This window comes from Nelusetta ayraudi, unplaced genomic scaffold (assembly GCF_046127955.1).
Source record: "Nelusetta ayraudi isolate G7.1 ecotype Tasmania unplaced genomic scaffold, CSIRO-AGI_Nayr_v1 ptg000059l, whole genome shotgun sequence".
Lineage (NCBI taxonomy): Eukaryota > Metazoa > Chordata > Actinopteri > Tetraodontiformes > Monacanthidae > Nelusetta > Nelusetta ayraudi.
In genome coordinates this window covers 3,672,267-3,692,045 of record NW_027466109.1, presented here as the reverse complement: position 1 = coordinate 3,692,045, position 19,779 = coordinate 3,672,267, and the positions used below count along the sequence as shown (strand labels likewise).

The following is a 19,779-nucleotide window of genomic DNA, read 5'->3' as shown; positions in this document are numbered from 1 at the left end:
TCCCCAAAGTTTCTCAAATGAAAGAAAGTTTGCAACAAGAGAGGGATTAGTTGGTGCTGTGTCAAATCCAGCCTCCCTCTGGATGGCTGACAGCGTCGAGAGGGAGGGGGTGACGGAACCTCAATAAACAGTTAACGAAAAGAAAAAAATCAACACATATGGTAAAAAAAAAAAATGTCCCCTTGAAGACACCTTGATGAGCCATAAATAATTCAGACACAGGAGGTCTCGCGGAGGTTTACATACCACATGGGGGAGAACCTGCCACTTGTTCGCCCCGGCGCAGGAGAACTAATCCTGAATGAAATGACTGAGGCTCGGTGTCAGAGCTCTCGGAGAGCCTCCCATCCACCCACCCTGTCAGCCGAGGTTTGGCGGCACCGAAACAGAACGCTTTTGCCATAAGAAGATTACCTTTGGTTGGGATATCGATGGATTAAGTAAGAATAGAATGAGATAAAAAAAAATTAAAAAAAAAAAGGAAGGGGAAAAAAACCGGGGCCTGAAAGGGTCTGTGGAGTCAGCAAAGTTCAGACACCTGTTCCCTCCCCCTGCTCTCCTCTGCTCTCCTCTCCGTCTGTAAAGACTATATCAGTGTCTCGCTGCAGAAAGGAGAGGTGAGAGAAGGGAGGGGGGAGGTTGTCCAGTAGAAAACAAAAATAAAATAATATATACACATTTTCTTTTCTGAAAAACAAAATCAGGGCCGCAAAGACAATTCCAACGAGAACCTTTGTAACTTCTCGCTCGGGATTAATCTTTCTATGTGTCGTCAATTTGTCAGGAGCATTTAGCTCCAGAGCTAATGAGAATTCGGTGTTTGTGCGCGCGTGTGTGTGTGTGTGCTTACGCGAGACTGTGCTCGGCGCTAAGCCGCTGAAGGTTTCCAGGAGCTCTTTGATGTGTATCTGGGCAATGCGCTATTAGAGGGATTTTCCTAGTTGACAGCTCAGAGAATGTGTGGAGGAATTGCGATGCCAGCGGGCCTAAAAGAATGCTGGAAACAGGATTAGGATCATATTCTGGCAGCTGCTGTCACTTCATCAATGGGCTAAGGTTTCCTCAGTGACAGCCCTCCTTCTCTGCCCCGGCTAAAACCTTTAGCAGGGCCATAAAAGGGGTGAGAGAGGGGAAAAAACAATGATTGAATGGTGCGCTATGATTCCGGCGCTGGTTCACTCCGAGGGGCTTTGTGTTGGGAGGTCCGGGGGTTAGGGGAGGGAGGGGGCCGGCATTGATTTGGAGGGAGGGGCAGGTTGCGGGGTTGAGATAAAGGGGGCATTTGGACGAGTTGGGATGGGTGGGTGGGGAGGGGAGGGCGGCGCGAAGGGGAGGGAACCCTGGTTTTCCTTGGAGGTTTTAACACCCAAAAGCTGCTGGTGGTGGAGCCTGCTGGGGAGTGGGAGAGGGGGGGAACCAGTGAGTAGCAGCAGGTGGAGAGAGAGAGAGAGAGAGAGAGAGAGAGAGAGAGAGAGAGAGAGAGAGAGAGAGAGAGAGAGGATACGGCACCTTCTCCTCGAGCTTTGCAAGAATCCACAACCCACTGACACAGAATGAGATCCGGCCGCAGCTCGACGGCTGTGATTTCAACGCCGGAATCTCGCTCCGTCCATCTCGTCAAACTGCAACTGAAACTGTTTTCAGTCAGTGTTTGGGTTGGCCAGTTCATCAGAGTCCTTCCTTGGTAATAAAGGCCACAGGAAACGCAAAAAGACAAAATACAGGAGGTGACGACCAGTGTTGGCGAGTAATCTATAAGTAATCCACTACTGTAATTAAACTACTTTTGGAGTAATTAGTCATGTATCTAGATTACTGTGGCAAAACTAAAATAAAATAACAATTTTTTTACTTTTCCTAAATCTGCTAATTATTTTAACAATATGGGTTTTGCTAAAAGCACCAGGGCTGTACATGAGTTTGTTTTGTGATTTATGTTCAGAGGACACAGGCAATATTTGGAATTGCAAAATTTGCACTTTAATAAAGTTCATTTTAAACAACTGAGCAACTGTTACTTTATCTTTTTTTTAACTAAAGTAATTAGTAGTTGATTACTTATGAAAGAAAGTAGTTAAAGAAGCAATTTAGATTTAGATAAATGACTTTATTAAGGAGCAATTAGTAATCAGTAATTGCATTACTTTTATGGAGTAATCCCAACAACACTGGTGACGACAAGCCTTGCTAAAGTTTACAAGAGTAGCGGATGTCGGTTATATAATTGGTTGAAATTTTCACATCGGACATTCATTGAACATTCTGTTTTATCATTGGCTCCCGACTCATTGGCAGGAAATAGGTTGGAAACTGATACGCTGTGTTTGCAGGTAGCCACGGTGAACATTGTGGCCTCGTACCAATAGGAAGCTTGTTAACCTGTTAACCTCCCCTCTTCCCAAACACTGGCACCAAGTTCACATCCACTGGGGGATCAGAGATTTTTAGTCACTCCTGCTGTCACTCAATGACTTGGGAATGTCAAGCCTTCTCTCAGCTCATCGTCGGCCCAACGACCAAACCAGAAGTAATAAATGGGCGTTTGAAAGAAGTGCTGGGCAGCCAAAGTCTGCAGACAGAGAAATTACTCGAGAAAACAAAGAAGAATATTATGAATTCTAAAGTATGCACAGTGGGTGTCCGGACACTTCAAGCAAATCAGCATCATTACAAACCACAATGACATATTGTACTCTCGTCCCATTGCTGGGATTAGTCATATTTAGATTTTCTTCTTCTTCTTCTTCTTTATTTGGTTGCAGTATCGTCTCTCCTCTAAATCGAGGTCTGCGACTTGAGACTACTGAGGATCTTGACTGGGGTGGTCTCCGCCGTGCACCGTGCACCAGCCCTCTCCGAGCCGCAGCTAAAGCCTCGCCGCCCTGCAGCGGAACTCCACACTCTGCTCACCCTCGCGAAACAATACTTTCCACAATGGCACAGGAGTTTGATTGCTGGCGACAAGTTATATAATGCCAGGAATTACAGAGTAGCATGCAAATGCTAAATCCCACCCCTGAGAAGTGGATGAGACGGACTGTATCTGCAGGCTTCACTCTGGCTCCCTCCAGCTTTGTGGCGCCGAGACGCTCCCCTTTCTCCCCCTGACTCGGGTGATAATCCTGACACGCACTGTCTGCATTTTTTTTTTTTTTTTTTTTCTTACTGTACGTGTTTAAGCGCATTTGCACGAGCATTTATCTCCCCAATGTAAACCAATTTGGCTATAAGGGCCTCGGGCCAAGCGAGGCGCCGCGGCGGGGAAGAAAGGAAAACCCAAACCTCGGCAGATGTGCGAGGAGGGAGGGACGGAGGAGGAAGGCTGCTGCTGTGGTGGTGGTGGTGGTGGTGGTAGGGGAGGGAGCTGGCGAGAACGCCGGCTGGGCGACGAACAAGTGAATGCAGCAGGAAAAAAAAAAATAAAGAGGCAAAAGCGGAACGGCGCGGAGAAAGAGAGTGTCCCTTGTCCGAAGGGTAAGCTTTTGAAACTCGGGATAGGGGCCTTAAAAGCCGATAGAGTGTGGATCACCGAATTGTTGAGTCACAGAATCGGAGGAAATCATCCCGGAGCTCCCGGTTAATCCCGTCATAGTGAAATCTGCAGGCCCCTACTTCTGAAGATCCGCCGCGGCCGCTGCCTGCGTCCCCAGGGGGAGGAATACTGGAGACTGCTTGCATTGACAGAGCTGCTGTTTGATACCGCCTATACACCTGTATCAGCTGTCTGTTAATCCCCCCCCCCCCACCACCACCATCCCCTTCCACCTCCTCTTCCCCTCTCTCCTCCCCACGAGTGCTCCCTCTTCGGCGCAGCACGCCACCTCCGCCGCTGGTAATGGCTGATGAAATGGACCAAAGACCTGAAAGCTGCCAATCTCGCCGCTTCTCGCCGTCCCCTCGGTAAGTGGCGGCGGGCGCACGCCGCGGCTGAACTTGTGGCGTTGATCATCTGGGCGCCCCGCTGCGTCAGACATCACTACCTGCAAGTCTCCGGGGGGGGCCCATCACGGACTGCGGCGGGCTCCCTGGTCCCTGAAATGGGGACATTAAGACAGAATCATCCTAGTTTAGTTAGTGGCGATGCGGAGGCCGTTTTTATTTGGCAGGCCCCGAATGTGTGGCGGGATGGCTTTTAAAGTACCTGATCTCATCGTCCAAGGTTGCAGCGAATGAGGTGTTTGCCGCTCTTACCAATGAGACGTTACATGAGGGGGGAGGGAGAGGAGCAGCTGTGCGGCAACGGCGGGCTGAGCCGAGGCCTTCTGGGAAACTTCTGGAACAGGTTCCAGTTTGGTGGCTTCACTTTTTGTGTTTGTTACGTCTCTTAATGGCACTCGGCGCAGAATAACGGCAGAAGTGACGGGCTGGTCAGTATTAGAAAAGAAGAAAGGTGGAATAAACAAATACATCCTTCTTCTTTTTTTAAATACCTTGGCTGTGTGACTACAGTAACTATGGTCTTTCTCTTGTAAAAAATCTAAGCAGAATTTACCTTTCATTACAGATTACTTAGCTCTGTGTTTGTCAGGTCAGCTGACCTCTCACCTTCATCTTTAATTTCATCAGCAGGCAAATGTACACATTATGTAATTTCTTTTGCATGCCTGTTCTTCAAGCTACAACACGCCAAAAAAAAAACAACTACATCATGTATTAACATAATCCTTTCACTGAAAAGGGTGGTTCAGGTTTTTGTTCATTATATTTATTTGGGAAAGTCCCGAAAGTCTAATAGTGCTATTGACATAAGCAGACAGTAGGAGATTGGTTGTCCAGTTTTGACCTGTCACTGTCAACAATTGAATTTTTACGTTTTTCTGCCTGTTGCCCAGGACTCCCTTGGAAAAGAGGTTTTTAATCTCATTGGGACTTTCCTGGTAAAATAAAGGATAAAAAATACATATGATAATGAATAAAATGTAAACCAGGATTATTATAAACATTGCAGTCTACAATTGATTGTGCTGAGCCGTTAATGTAACAAGATGAGGATTCATTTCTGTACTGATGAGCTTCTTTAGCATGTGTATCACTGCTCCGTGACCCTCACCTGGCTTATGCTAAAGCATTACGCTCTAAATTGAGTTTAATTCACATAAATTACAAATTGTAATTGGTGGCCTAAATCTATGAATTGGGCTGACTGTGTATCCATGTGTGTGTGTGTGTGTGTATGTGCGTGTGTGTGTACCTGTCATTGCCTCTGTCTCAGATCCCGGGGGGATTTCTGAACAATGTCACGTTTCCTTCTGAAGCCCCGAGTCTCTCGGCTGCCTCTTAAAGCTTAGCGCTCCCTGACTGAGTGGCACAGCGAGAGTCGCACTCTCTCTCTCCATGTGCCACAGATAATGCTAAGAACGACCTCTCAATTCCAGCTCCCCTCCTCGCCTAATGTGCCCTCCTTCCTCACACACACACACACACACACACACACACACACACACACACACACACACACACACACACACACACACACACACACACACACACACACACACACACACACACACACACGGCCGTTTCCATTCAATGAGACAGCAGCACAAAACGTGGCGTATTGTAATGGGAAACGCCAACATTGTCCCTAATGGTTTCCCATCCCCGGGAGAGTTTGGAAACATATGTAAATTTATGTAAACCCAACAGAAACACATATTTACAATAGCACGGGCATAATCACAATATGACGACACGGTGCGCTGGCCTCCTAGATGGAGGCGCCATGTGTCATTAGTCTCCTTTATCTCTTCCCCTGCTTCCCCCGGCACGGCCGCGGTGCGACAATCGCTCACAGGAGAGGAGAGTGAAAATGATCTGCGCTGGCCTGTGGGCTGGGTGATGGAGGAGGAGAAGAGGAGGATGGAGAAGAGCTGTGGAGGAAAGCGAAAAGCAGCCGGCGCCCTCACCGAGTCTGGATCATGGTCTTCAAGTTGCATCTCCAGTTTTAAACTCCATTGATGTGGCAATGAAAGAGTTCATAGTCCAGGTTTAAAAATAAATAAATATTGGCAAATAATATTGGCAAAAATCTGTTTTAATGTTGGAGGAAAGTTAAGTCACACGATCTGTTGTCAGTGATTAATCGAGAGCTAACTTCATAAAATGAAGTCAGCTCGCCTTACAGATTTTAGAGACAAACTGAGACGTTACATGTAGCATCTGTATAATATTCTTAGTCATTACATAGCAAAAGAGAAAATTCAATTTACTTCACACATCTGAGGTCCTAAAAGTATCTTGCACTTGTTTCCTGGTAAAATATATAACTCTTATTATTATACTGCTAATAGGAGGAGTGTTTTTTTCATGTAAATAACATAGTACCAGTCCAAAAATATCTGAAGGTAGATTTTGATACGCACTTAAAACTATAATAGTCACATTGTTAATTAATAATGCAATATATAGATCAGAAATCGGAAAATAAAATAGGAGAAAAACGTGAACCGTCCCATGGAGATGTTTCAATGTATTTCTTAGCTTTAGCACCCTTCCCTCCCCCTCTCGTGGCCTCCAGGTCTTACTTCTTGCTCTGTCTGACCACTTTCTCCACCTCCTTCATGAAGCGCAGGCAGAGTTCATCCTGCCACGGCAGAGCCACGCACTGCACCGCCACAGGCAGCCCCTCAGCTCCGGACACAGCCTACACAAAGGAAACAGCCGTCAGTTGTCACAGCGATGGTCTTCTACCTCCACCTGCTGACCGACTGTGGTATCGCTGCTTTGGCGCCTGCTGGGACTTTTCTGATGCTAAACACACTTGTACACTTGGATTTTTGTATATTTGTGAAACTTATAATTAACTGCGTGCACAATCACGTTGGTTTTTGCCACACCAACATTCCACTGCCGTGTAACGTGACAAATAAAATCCTTTGAATCCTTCAATCTGTCTTTCAAGCGCTCACCCAAACCTTGCAAGGTGCTGAATTTACCCACACCGTCCTCACAATAAAGGGAAAGGGGGAAACTCAAACTGTGACTGAGGTCACCAAGTGCAAATTGTAGGCCGGCAGGCATCTCACCTCTTTAAACAGTTGGTCGAAGCGATCGTGGTAATTGCCGGTGTAGCTCCTGAGCTTCTCCTCGTCCTCGGCGGTCACTGTGGACACGGGGACGGATCCCGCGGGGAAGTTGAGGAGGTTGTAAATCATGGTCAGCGAGACGGCATCTGGCGGGTTGACAGAAAGAGAGGCGTGGCGTCAGTCGCTCTGCACAGAAACGGGAGGCTTTAAAATAAATGGGAGGCGCAGAAAACAACCCAGGCTTATCTTATCTCATGTAAACTTATCTTATTAACCCTGGAAATACACTGGACATTTTAGCTGCTACATCAGGCCCGGACGCCATCAGAGCGCGACGCAGTGTTGCTGTTGTGGCTCCACCGACAGTCTTTTCAGAGAAGATTTCAAGACATCTATTTTGTGAAAATGGGTAACTATTTATTTTCCATTTAAATATTTAAAAAATGGACATGTCTATACCTGTACTGTGTGGCTGAGTGTATAATGCACTTCTATTCTATTTTTATTCTGTAAGTTTTACCGTGGGTGTGAATGATACAATATGTTGCATGTATGCATTTTATTTTTTATTTTATTTTCACCATATTATCTGTTCTCAATTGTTATTATATCTATGGTTTACATTATTTATGTGTATATAAACAGGTTGAGAAAGTTGCCTCTGGTAACGTAATGTATTCATTCTATACACAGCTTTCTGTGCCCAGTGTATTTCCCCCGTTATAAACACCTGCTGACATGACACGCAGCCAGCGGTTCAGTGCACCGTACGGGAATTCTTGCCGCAGTAGAGGAGATTGAAGGCCGGTCCGATCACGGGGCACAGCAGGACGTCGATGTCGCGCCGTCGCCACTCGGCTATCGTGTCTTGAATGTAGTCCTGGAGAAGACGAACAAACAAGACTTTAGTTCTTTGTTGTTCTGCTGACGCTCGAACATGCACAGGCATCATCGTAGCCAGGGCACTGTACCTCGACCGTGGCGTGTTGTTTCCACACATCTGCGGGTGATCTGAAGCAGGGAGAGAAGCAGAAAGGGTCTGCAGTGGCAATATGGATCCTTTGCCTGCTTGTTATCAAAGCTGCGATATTTAATCTATTGTCAGATCGCTGTTTTCACTCTAGGCTACAAATGTTCAAACCCGACTGATTCTGACAGATCTTCAAGAAACAGCATATTTAGCCTTACGTTCACAGGCAACACATAAAATTAACTCACTGTTAAAATAACTGCTTTTTTAAAGGGAGACACCGACAAGCAACTAAAGCTAATCCGACAAGGTTTCAGTGCCCTTTGTGACATCACAATGGCATGTTTCTAGAACCATTTATAAAAGAGGAACAAGCCAAAAAAACAAAAAAAAACAAAGAGTTTTTGTTTTTTTTCATTCCTGGGAAGTTCAAGGACATTGAACATAACTTTTTGAGTCACAATTTTTGATGCATTGATGTCAGCACTGGACACTTTGATACCAAACAGCCAGTCGGTCAAAGAATCAGACAGTGCCATTCTCACCCAACTCCACAGAGACTGTTGAGAACGGCGGAGCCTCGAGGACACTGCCAGAGACATTAGAGGGAGGTTACTGAGCACACGGTACTTCAGACAGTCACGTTCAGTATGGCCAAGAAAAAAAAGATAATTTTTTTTTATTCATCCATGTCACAGTCGAAGGACTCACCAGCGGTCTGAGCAGGAATGAGACTGTCTTCTTCAGCCACTTTGGAAAGTAGTATGGAAAAACCTGAGCTCTCAGACAGGGATCCAGGGGGCCTCCCTCCCTTTAAAGACAAACAGAGTTTTGTCGCTGGCACACAAGAAAACACTTTGATTTGTTTTGGTTTTTTTTTTAGCTTTTAGCGGCTGGAAAAGAAAAAAATATTTTCAAGGTTTAATGGTTACATAAGACCATGTGTCACAAGTTATGTTAATATATATCTGAATACATAGTTTTCTTAGATTCAGTTTAAGGACTGTGTTTAAAAACTAATGACCGCTTGACCAAAATCACTGTGCACATTGACGGTGAGGAAAAATTCTAGTGCCAAGTGCAAGCATTTGTTTCTTGCCAAGCGTTGAGTTTTCTGCGCGAAAGCACTTTCAATAAAAACAGACTGAGAGCTGAAATTAAAAGAAAAAAAGCACAAAAGCTGGTGCAGCTGTTGACAAAGAGGTGGGCTGGATGATCAAAGTGAAACTGTCCAGGGTTCTACTTTCTCTTTTGCATTTGTTCTGATAAGACTTTCCTGCCTGAGCTTGATTCCCAATTGTTTTATGACAAGAAGAACAAATTTATCTAATAGGCGGGTCTATAAGAGATTCAGCCTTCATTCTTTTTCCAGCAGCTGCTCTGAGGTCGTCAGCCCCAGACATTGGCAGCAAATCGGCAAAACCAGGTTAGTTGCCTTTTTCTTTGTTAGATATTGTAAGTAAAATATTTTTTGTTGATGTATTCAGTTCTCCTAAAGAGTCATGATTAAAAGCCAGGTTTGCTCTAAAATGATGGCTAATGTACCAGGGAAATTTGTTATTCCATATTACTTTAACTCAGAACTTTTCTATGAAAAGTATTATTTGTACTTATAGGGTTTCCACACAGAAAGTGACTCAAAGAGCACTGCTGGGCGTCTTTTTCTGTTTGTTTGTTTTTGACTGTCATGCCTGAGTGTGGAAGACGGGACAGTTATCTATGTCGTGATTAGGCAACATCAATTGCAACGGGTTCCAGGTGATTTATAAGAACGGCAACATAAACACAAGGCAGGGAAGGGAATGTAAAGTGGTGAACAACAGGTAAAACTAGTCAGGCTGGTCATGCACTGCGTGTTTGCAGAAAAATAAAGGACGTATGGAGCAATTTTCATGAAAGAAATTTTTACAGTGGTCTCTCTGCGTGGAGTTTGCATGTTCTCCCTGCGTCTGCATGGGTTCTCTCCAGGTTTTCCAGCTCCCCATCCACAGTCCAATGACATGCATGCGAGCCGAACTGAGAACTCTAAATTGTAGATGTCCGTGCATGCGAGTGTGAATGGGAGTGCGTTAGTTCCTCTTTTTATATGGTCCTGTGATTAGTTGGCAACTTGAATAGGGTGTAACCCTGCCTTTGCTAATGACGGCTGGGATGGACTCCAGCAGATCCCTGTGACTCTAAGCGCAGGAGGGCGTAGAGGATTATCAAAAGGGAAAGACGAAAGTGAAATAAAGAGCACAAAAGCTGTTGCTTTTGGGCTGGCTGATGGAACTTAACCTGTGCATGATGTTAATATTACAGTTCAAAGGTCATTTTACAAGAGCTGCCAGTCTTTTTCTTTAGCACCTGTTTAGATTCTGCTGCCTGATTTTGATTTTCAACTGTTTTATGACAGGACACAGGTCACCTGGAGGTCGTTAAAACGCAGAGGGAATCTCAGCCTTCACTCTTTTGCAGCAGCTGCTCTGAACTCTTTAGCCCCCGACATGGGCAACAAATCAACAACACCAGGTTAGGTGCCTTTTTCTTGGTTACATATTTTCTGATGTAAGTGAAATTATTTTTCTTGACGTTCAGTTCCCCTAAAGAGTGACGATTAAAAGCCAGTTTTACTCTAAAATTGTGGCTGATGTACGAGGGATTTTTTTTATTCTGTATTATTTTGACTCAGCAAATTCAATTTTTTTCTAAGAAACAATATTATTTGTAATTATGAGGTTTCCACAATGCAACATTGTTTTTTCCCCCTCACCATTGTATGTGAGCATCTATTTAACGCTGCAAGTGCTTCAAAAAGTACTTTTGGGTGTCTTTGTCACTGTATGAACAAAATCAAATCTTTGACTGGCACGTCCGAGTGGGGAAGTTGAGCAAAACGGGATGGTTTTCTAAGTAAAGATTAGAGACGCAGAGCCTCAGCCTTTACTCTTTTTGCAGCAGCTGATCAGAGCGTTTCAGCCCCCAACATGGACGAGGAAACAGAACGCCAGCTGAAAATCCTGAAGAAGAAAATTCAAGAGGAAATGATGAAGGAACTCAAGAAGGAACTTCAGAAAGAAGTACAGGAAATGAAAAAGCAGTTACTGACCGACATGAAAACTAAGAAGATGGCGAGAAATAGTCAGATGTGGGAACACGTTGTAGAGGTGAGGATATTGAGGGAAGAGTTGGAAAGACAGCGGAGGGATTTCATGGAAAGGGAGCAGTGGCTGAGGGAAAGTTATGAAAACAGAACGCCTGGACAGAGCGCGGGCCCGTCCGATGAAGGGGGACTGTTCGACACGGCAGCAGATATTATAGGTATGATAGCTAACCCTCAGGCAGCAGTTGCTCGTGGAGCTGTGGGATTAGTTACTGCCATGGTGGGTAAAGGTGGCAAGTGAACTGATGTGGTTTGCACTCAGAGGAATACTACAGAACAGACAAGAGCCAACGACCAGTTACAATGTGAACTGTGGTCTGTAAAAGTCCCATATTCAAAACCTCCTATTATGCTATAATTCCTCTCATTCCCAATCCACACAGTCATCAATATTATTACTTCATCTCAAACAAAGACATTATGGGTGTTTATTTTTGGTGAGGTTTTCTAAATCCTCCAAATATGGTTTGTGCTGTTAATAAAAGAAAGAGATATACAGGTATATATACAATTAAATGATAGCATGAAATGATAGATTTAAGAAGCTGATATTTGTTGAGCCATGAGAGAGAGCAAATCAGTGAGGTTAAAGTGCTTGTACTTCGTAACTCAGTAACTTCAGTAACGGCACTGAATGTGAGAAACACCTCTGAGAAATGTAATCACATGTATAACATATCTGTGATATCTATTATACCATACCAGCAGATACCACTATGTCCTGCTTTCTCTGTATTGCTTGTTTGTTTGCTACATTAATCATTGTTAATTGTTTGCATACATTTTAAATGCATTTACGTACATATATTTGCTGTTGCACTGTGACATCCATGTTTGATCTTGCGACTCGAGTCTTCTACAAAGGTGCCTTGAGTCAAGGATGTCATAAGTTATTTTGTTATGAAAATTGTAGAAATAATAAAAAATTTTAATGATATAATACATATGTCCTTGTAAATATCACCATGATTAAACCGTGTTTTTTCATTATTTTTGGAGCCGGTCTGTTGAGCAGAAACAAGCTGTGACTAAAATAAAATAAAATAAAATAAAATAAATGGATAGATAGATGTTTGTCAAAATAGATAGAGGTTTGTCAGAATACGTCCTGAACAAACTTTGTGAAGGCAACACAGCCACAAATCCTATGACGACTCAGTGAGAAGAGGCTATAATACCAAACTGACACAAGGTGGCATCAAAAATCGCTTTAACGCGACAATGTGGCTAAGACGAAGGTGAACGGGCAGATGTCCAAGCGGCAGGTTAATGGACACCTCTGGGACTCAGACTGGGGTGTGCTGGAGTCGAAGGGAGTGTCACTTTCCACAGGGACTTTGCCCCGATCAAAGGATTTTGATCATAAACATTTTTCGCACAGCTGACATAACCGCATCATAAAGAAGAGCTCACAATTTCTGAAGCAGCATGGCAGTCCCGTCTGCAAAAACGGCCTTTATCAGCTCGTTGATGACCTCAGGCATCCTCAGAGGAGTGAATGGCACCAACTACAGAGAGCAAAGTAACAAAAAAAGAAGGTCCGCTTTCAACAACGTGTAGTCAAAACGCCATGACGTGTGATGTGCATCACCGTGCATCACTGTCATCTTACAGTGTGTCCTGCCTCTTCCAGGAGAGCTTTGACCTCTCGCACTCCCCGGGCATTGCTCGGAGACGGCTGCGTGTAGCCGTCGTTCTCCATGTAGCCGATCCTCAGAGGCCTGGAGCCTTGGTAGATCTGAGAGAAGGACAATACCATCCACCTTTAGTGTGTATTATTATTTTGGGGGGAATATTTATCTGAGTGGAAAATGTGTGCTTCAGCTTTGCGTTGTTTCTAATGACAGTTCTCAAACAAATGCAATCTGTGCTGACCATAAGATTGCAGCTTAAAGCTTGTTGCTTTTGTTAAATACGAGATATCAAATCAAAATAGGCTTGCGTTGCACAATTGAGATCATTTGAGTGAAAGAACACAAAATGATAATAAAATATGCATTATAACAATAACTACACACTTTCAGGTGTCCAGTGTATTTCAGCTTACTCACAGCAGGGGGACCATAAATGCCAGAGCCAAACACTCAAATATAAATCTTCGACAAAAACAAACCATTTTTTACAATCAATTAACAACTTGATAAATGGAATCAAATTGATTCTTTAATAATCTTGCACCTCCTTCACTCTGCTATGCAACATGTGTCACGCAGCAGTTTGACCCCAAGCCTCTGGTTCTATTTACCTTCCTGGGTACCCACCTGTGTATTAAAAGGTACAGGTGGAACCGTCGGGTCCAGAGTGAACATGTGATCGCAGAGGAGCGCCTGCATACACAGAGCCAGGCTGTCCACGTCCCTCGCCATGGGTCCCGCGGAGGAAAGAACTGTTTTTTTTAGTGATGGGCCAAAAAAAAAAGTCAATGGATGTTTTTTAACAACATGTTAAAGCTAAAGATGATACCGGTGTTAACTCACCAGATTTTTGCCCTCTGTAAATGGGTCTTACGCCATGCAAACTAAGCCGAAAACACAGAAAGAGCAAAAGAGCATGTTAAAGATGCGGTAGCGCTGAATATCGCAGGTGCACATTGATCACCTATCCAGACAGGCGGCCGTCACTGGAACACTCACCTCACGCGGCCCGACGTCGGCTTGAAACCGCAGATGCCACAGAAAGACGCAGGAATGCGGATGCTGCCACCGATGTCGCTGCCAATGCCGAGCAGAGAGCCTCCTCCTCCGATGAGAGCCCCCTCCCCTCCAGATGACCCTCCGCTGGTCTTCTGGAGGTTATGGGGATTGACGGTCTGACCATAGATGGGGTTTCCACAGTCATAGCTGAGGATAAAACAATCAAAGAAAAAATATTTTTAAAAATACACACAAGTATTGTCATACAATTACAATATACATAAAACATTTTTATTGATATTGCTGACAAATCAGAAGATGTATAAAATTGAATTATTGTGATAAATGAGTAAATGTCAGATTAAGCTGAAAAACATAAGGGTTGGAAGACACCTGCTTCCTAATCTTTTATGGACAGATAGAAAGCCAGTGTGTTTACTGGTCATTGTTGATATCTGCACTCACTGAGCAAACAATGTGTTGTTTTCTTAACTGATTTTCTTGTTTGAACTAAATAATTTTTAAAAACGAATTGCATGTTTGCTGAAATAAAGAGTCAAACATTAGCACTGCTGTGAAGTGTGGAACATTGGCTGACTATACGATTTAATATCAAAAATTGCCGTGTCAACATTTACTTTAACAGAGCCTGGGGTAAGTTGGTTTTCACAAAGGGAATGGCGCCTTGTTTCTTCAATACTTTGACGATCACGCTGTCCTCTTGCGCAGGTTGGTCCAAGTTAACCACGACACCACAAGAGCAGTCGTGACCCTTGTGTTGAAGATAAAGGGAAAAGAGCAAAAACACACAAGAACAGCACCAATGTCAGCACAAGATGCAAGTGGAATGTTCTTAGTTGTGCAACTACCATTAAGTAACAAGAGAACACATGACAAGAAGGAGGCTACCTTGTATTCTATGTTTTCTTTGATGCTGACTGGAATGCCATACAAGAGCCCATCCTTGTTTGAGGCAACTGTTTTCAGTTGGTCAAAACTCTCCAACAGAATTCCTGTGCAGCAGTTCAACTCTCTTTGAACATCTAAAGCCTGTACAGGAAAAGAAGTTGCATATATATATTTAAAAAAACAAAAAAACAAAAACAAATTCAGACTGAAATGTATGTTTTGTTACTTCTATTGTACTTTCAAATTGTATTTTTAGTTTGATGTGGATTTACTGATAGAGTTGTGTTCTGTTCCTGCTCAAACCTTTTGCATGTATGAATAGAACACATCCTCAGGGGTCAACAACTCCTCTTGCAGTTGCTTTGTCAACTCAGACAAGGACAGAGACAAAATGAGAGTTGCGTCTGGTGTTTGCTGAAAGCAAACACATATTAATCAAATAAAAACACCATTAGTTTGCTAGCAAAATATATTTCACTCCAGAATACATTAATTCATTTTCCATACCCGCTTAGTCCCGAGCTCAGGGTCACAGGGGTCTGCTGGAGCCTATCCCAGCTGTCTTAGGGCGAAGGCAGGGGACACCCTGGACAAGTCGCCAGTTCATCGCAGGGCCACATAGAAACAGACAACCATTCACACTCACACAACCATTCACACTCACATGCACACCTACGGACAATTTAGAGTGTTCAATTGACCTCACATGCATGTTTTTGGAGTGTGGGAGGAAGCCGGAAGCCCCGGAATCGAACCCACGACCTTCTTGCTGTGAGGCAGCAGCGCTAACCACTGCCACCGTGTCGCCTCCAGAATACATTAAGTGATAAAACAAACTATTAAAAATTGAACACTGAATTTAACACTCTACAACTGGGTTCTCCATAGTGAGAACAACACTATGGCAAACCGAGTTTTCCGGTTTGTGTCCAATAGTGTGTACCAGGGTACACGCCACGGTTTAACACTGGAATACAAAAACACTGCTGATTCCAGATCAAGATTTAATTCCACTAGACCAACACTACGTGGTTCACCTAATCTCACGAACCATTGTCATTACTTTATTTTCTTTTTTTTTGTATGTCTTGTTGCTGATGCTTTGTGTCATGGCTATATGCTAATTTTGAAGCCGTTTCCTATGCTGTCATGTTTATTGTTGCAAGTTAAGACCCTCCAGGAAGTCACGCTTTGTCCCGTCAGACAAAACAAACACACCTGCACAAATGGATTCATGAAATTAACAGCAACTGGATGGGTTAATGATTAAAGTGTGGGCTTTACAGCCACGGGCCGACATATGACACACAGAGACCACCATTATTCATATTTCCATCCCGCGAAACTCTCACCGACTTGTTGTACCGGAGCACCGCCTCCTCAGCCCGCCGGAGGCTCTCCGTGCGTCGGTCTCTGGCTCTCTGAATCTTCGCCTTCACCTGCCGGTGGTTGTTGAATTTGCTCACCAGCACCGCCAGAGCTCCGGCGACGCAGGCACCACCTGCCAGAAGGCCGGCTGTCCTCCTGTCCGGCTCGGTTCCCTGGAGAAGCTGCTTCACGCTCAGCATGGTATGACCACGGGCGGAGGAGGCGGCTAACTAACGCCGGCTAACGACAGACGCAGCGGCCGGCTCCGTCTACTTGCTGGGCTTCCTGCTTTCTTCAAAGTCACGGCTGGGCGCGGATACTGTCTGGTTCCGTGCGGAGCGTACTAATCGGCGAGTCTCTGTGCGGTTAAGCGAGTATTTGGAGACACTAGCCAGCCAATGGGAACTAGTCACCAGTGGAGCGCGTCATCTCTTCCTTCTGTCATAAACTCGTCATGGTATTATAATGCACAACAGAGAGGGCGTTGAAGAAGCCTTGAGTGGCCCATTGGCTCTCCAAAATAGTACGCTACGTGTTGTGTAACACCCATTTCAATACAATTTGAGTAAAACATAGCCTTGCATGTAGATGATATATGTACCTGCATGATTCAGCTATATCCATTTGCATTTAAACTGCATTGTTTGTATCTTGTCAAATACTTTATTTTATTGTGTTACTGTGGCAAGGACCATGATATTGGTTGTCAGCTCTTCACCTTTTTGTGACAACCTGACAGGTCAAATGGGTCCCGCGATGAATCCCACAAATTGTAGCCCACTAATCCTGTGATTAATGGAATGATTCTGAAACTGCGGAAACATTGTGGAAACACTGTGGAAACACACTCAAACTCAGACTTTGAGGTCACAGAGTTTAATGAAACGTTGACTTGGACCAACCTTTCTCTTTCACTGAACACAATATGACACAGCATAGAATATATTTAAAGTTACAATAAACAGCAGATACTTAAAACCACCTTCACATCGTACAACACTTGAAGAAAGTCAGCAGGCAGTGGCGCAACCAGGAGGGACTTCATTTGACTGAATGGAACAGTTTGTGAGACACCTAGTGGAGAAATAGAGGAACATTCAATGATATGCAGACAAGGGTGCATGCAGAACACGCACAGCTTACAGGCGTTACCCTTGATTTCACACAGAGGTGTGCAAATATTAACAAAACATGTGATATCGGCAAGGTGATGAACTTGCTGCAAATTCACAACAGAAGAACAGGAAAAAAATTTAACAAATGAAAAACTATCTACCAGTGATCTACGTGATACGCGGGTATACGACGTATAACCACTAGAAAAAGTTCTGAAATACTGTGCGACTACTAATAAATGCGCAAAGATATGTATCAGTATGGTTTCTACTTGACACAACATTCAAATTCCCATTTAAAATCTGATTAAAATGATGTTCTGATCCGTTTGAGAATTAGCCATTGCTTTAGTGCCACTTTAGAGAATTTTATTTCATTTGTGTTTTCACCACTTTGTGCATTTGTTTGCTGAACCTTTTGTTGTTTTGAAGTAGCTGCAGCTGGACAGATGTGTACAACAGACTACTTGAGTAAAATGCCACTTAAACGATATATACATATTTTTGTAATTTGCCTGATTAAAATTATTGTGGGGGTAAATCCTAAAAAACAAATCCCATCGTAAATACAATTCACTAGTTGTTGTCAGCTGACAACGGTGCCACTTACACAGTGGTCCCGGGCGTGCAGGAAGTCAAACAACTCCTCAGTACAATCCTCTTCTGTGGCCGATCTGGAGCCGACCCTGCTCTCACACTCCTCCAGACGCCCCCGAGTATGAACGCAGTGCTCTGCCTCCTCACACTTCTGTCGCACCGCCTCGATAGGGTCCTGTGATACAAAGCACATCCGTCAGAAAGATGTGCTCACGGTCAGAATGTGTGTCAGAATCATCCCGTGTCCATCCACTTTTATTCCATCATGACACTTTTCATTGATTTTGCATGCAGCTGCTCAGAAACTCTGCAATTGAGGATGACAAAGACATATGGTTTGAGAGAGGGGTGGGAAAAGGCCACCTATGTTCACCTAGAATGACCCTCCCTGAATAGAGGGGGAGGTCTTCAACACCATTTCTCAGCTGCCAATAGGAGGGACCAACAGCCTTTCGGCCCAACTCCTCCAACCTCCTCCTTGCTGGTTCAATACATGGGATTCTCTAAGCTTTTTCAGAACTGAAGGCTTTCGGAAAAGAGGCAAAACCAGTCCAATTAGCTCAACTTAACCCTTTTACACTAAGATGACCTGGACGACTGGCAACCATCAAAGACATTTCTTTACTTGAGGGTTTTTAAATGCATAGTGCATTCATAGTCAGCTTAACAAACAAAATGGTGAGTCATTCACGAGTATGCACAAGCAGGACACCACACTTGTGGCTCTAAAATATGTATGGTAGTTTCCTTTACGCATATAATTTGCTGCTGCTGCTGCTACTTTTATCAGAGTTCTTCAATGTCACAGCTGAATTATCTTCCATGCACACTGGGCTGTATAGCATTGCGACACTTGTGTGGGTCTGTCGTGAACATACCACCATGTCTTCCTCCTCCTCCTCTTCTTCTTCCTCCTCCTGTAACCGACAAAAAAGAGATGACTTCCAAATACTTGGAACTGACATGAGAAGATATTCTGTATTTCACTGGCAGGGAAATGTTGACACGTTCGCAGCGTTACTTCCAGCTAATGCCAATGGGAGCTAGGTGATTATATAGCTATACGTTAGCTAGCCGTGTTGTTCGCTAACGCAGTTGGTCATGACGGCCGAGAGACACAGTGTTAAGTGATAAAACCACTCACATCATCGGGCTCTCCGTTCATAATCATTTTCTCCTCAAAAACCATGACTGCTGCTGCCCTTGCCCTTAGCTGACCGCTTGGTTGTTGTGATTGAAGTATTGGAGGACACCGGCAGGTCACACAGGCACACGATAGCTAGCGCCAGCAGTTAGGCTTCCGGTCATAGAACTTCACAATAAAGCTAAGTCTTTTCTCGAGTAAGAAAAGTTGACATTGTAACTGAAAAGTCTTTTTAAATAAAACTTTAAGAAAAGCGGACTGTTTTTCTTTTATTTATATTTAAACTGTCAGTCGCTTGTGGAATTTAGTTTTAGTTTAGTGCTGCGTGTTTCATTGAATTGACATTTCATGTTGAGATGCCAGGTCCAATCTAGATAGTTTTCTTCAACTTGACAATTTGAAACTATTTTTTTTTTTTTTTTTTTTTTTTTTTTTAATTGTGGTGAATTAATTCATCAATTAATATTGCTTATCAATCGTGTCTTGCTGTAAAGTAAATTATGTTATTTCAGTTGCATGGGCTTATTTGTTGATTCAACCTGATTCCATACAGTAACTCTCTCCCGAAGAAAAGGTGAAGGTTTGAAAATCAGTATATACCACTAGAGGGCAGCATCATCACTTTTCCAACACTGAAGCGGTTTTCTCATTGGATGCCACTTGCAATAAATCCAACCCCAATACCTTTACCTGCGGGTGGTGGACCTACGTTGTGTGGCTGCAGTGGAACACAGAGTGAATAAATCAATAAACAATGTATAATGAAATAGATTAGAGTTTAACTATAAACGTATTATAAATAACAAGTGAAGGTTTGTAAATACATCAAAGATGCGATTATAATCCATTTCTAATGGATAAAGCCTTGGCCTGGAT

The 19,779-nt window shown here is 43.7% G+C and overlaps 2 protein-coding genes and 1 long non-coding RNA gene across 4 annotated transcripts; 1 reads left to right on the top strand and 2 right to left on the bottom strand.

Annotated features, from left to right (window-relative positions):
• Positions 1-6,453: 6,453 nt before the first annotated feature.
• faah (fatty acid amide hydrolase) lies at positions 6,454-16,493 on the bottom strand. 2 transcript variants are annotated; one of them, XM_076039319.1, is made up of 15 exons: positions 16,032-16,491; positions 14,983-15,093; positions 14,680-14,820; positions 14,409-14,542; positions 13,771-13,977; positions 13,615-13,655; positions 13,399-13,523; positions 12,750-12,875; positions 12,551-12,645; positions 8,707-8,806; positions 8,541-8,584; positions 7,997-8,036; positions 7,797-7,905; positions 7,026-7,171; positions 6,454-6,643 (listed from the first exon to the last, which is right to left on the bottom strand). In XM_076039319.1, the coding sequence occupies exons 1-15, from the start codon at positions 16,245-16,247 to the stop codon at positions 6,521-6,523; spliced, it is 1,758 nt and encodes a 585-aa protein (XP_075895434.1). In that variant the 5' UTR covers positions 16,248-16,491; the 3' UTR covers positions 6,454-6,520. The 2 variants fall into 2 exon arrangements, with proteins under 2 accessions (XP_075895434.1, XP_075895435.1); XM_076039320.1 differs by lacking the exon at positions 6,454-6,643 and having other exon boundaries at positions 7,034-7,171; positions 7,756-7,905; positions 16,032-16,493.
• LOC142897202 (uncharacterized) lies at positions 9,260-12,097 on the top strand. Its single transcript, XR_012928431.1, has 3 exons — positions 9,260-9,421; positions 10,391-10,506; positions 10,933-12,097. It is a non-coding gene; the product is annotated as an uncharacterized LOC142897202 (long non-coding RNA).
• Positions 16,494-16,907: 414 nt separating the features above from the next.
• Positions 16,908-19,058, bottom strand: uqcrh (ubiquinol-cytochrome c reductase hinge protein). The gene is made up of 4 exons (XM_076039331.1): positions 18,904-19,058; positions 18,638-18,676; positions 17,773-17,934; positions 16,908-17,121 (listed from the first exon to the last, which is right to left on the bottom strand). The coding sequence occupies exons 1-4, from the start codon at positions 18,946-18,948 to the stop codon at positions 17,089-17,091; spliced, it is 279 nt and encodes a 92-aa protein (XP_075895446.1). The 5' UTR covers positions 18,949-19,058; the 3' UTR covers positions 16,908-17,088.
• Between the last annotated feature and the right edge of the window lie 721 nt (positions 19,059-19,779).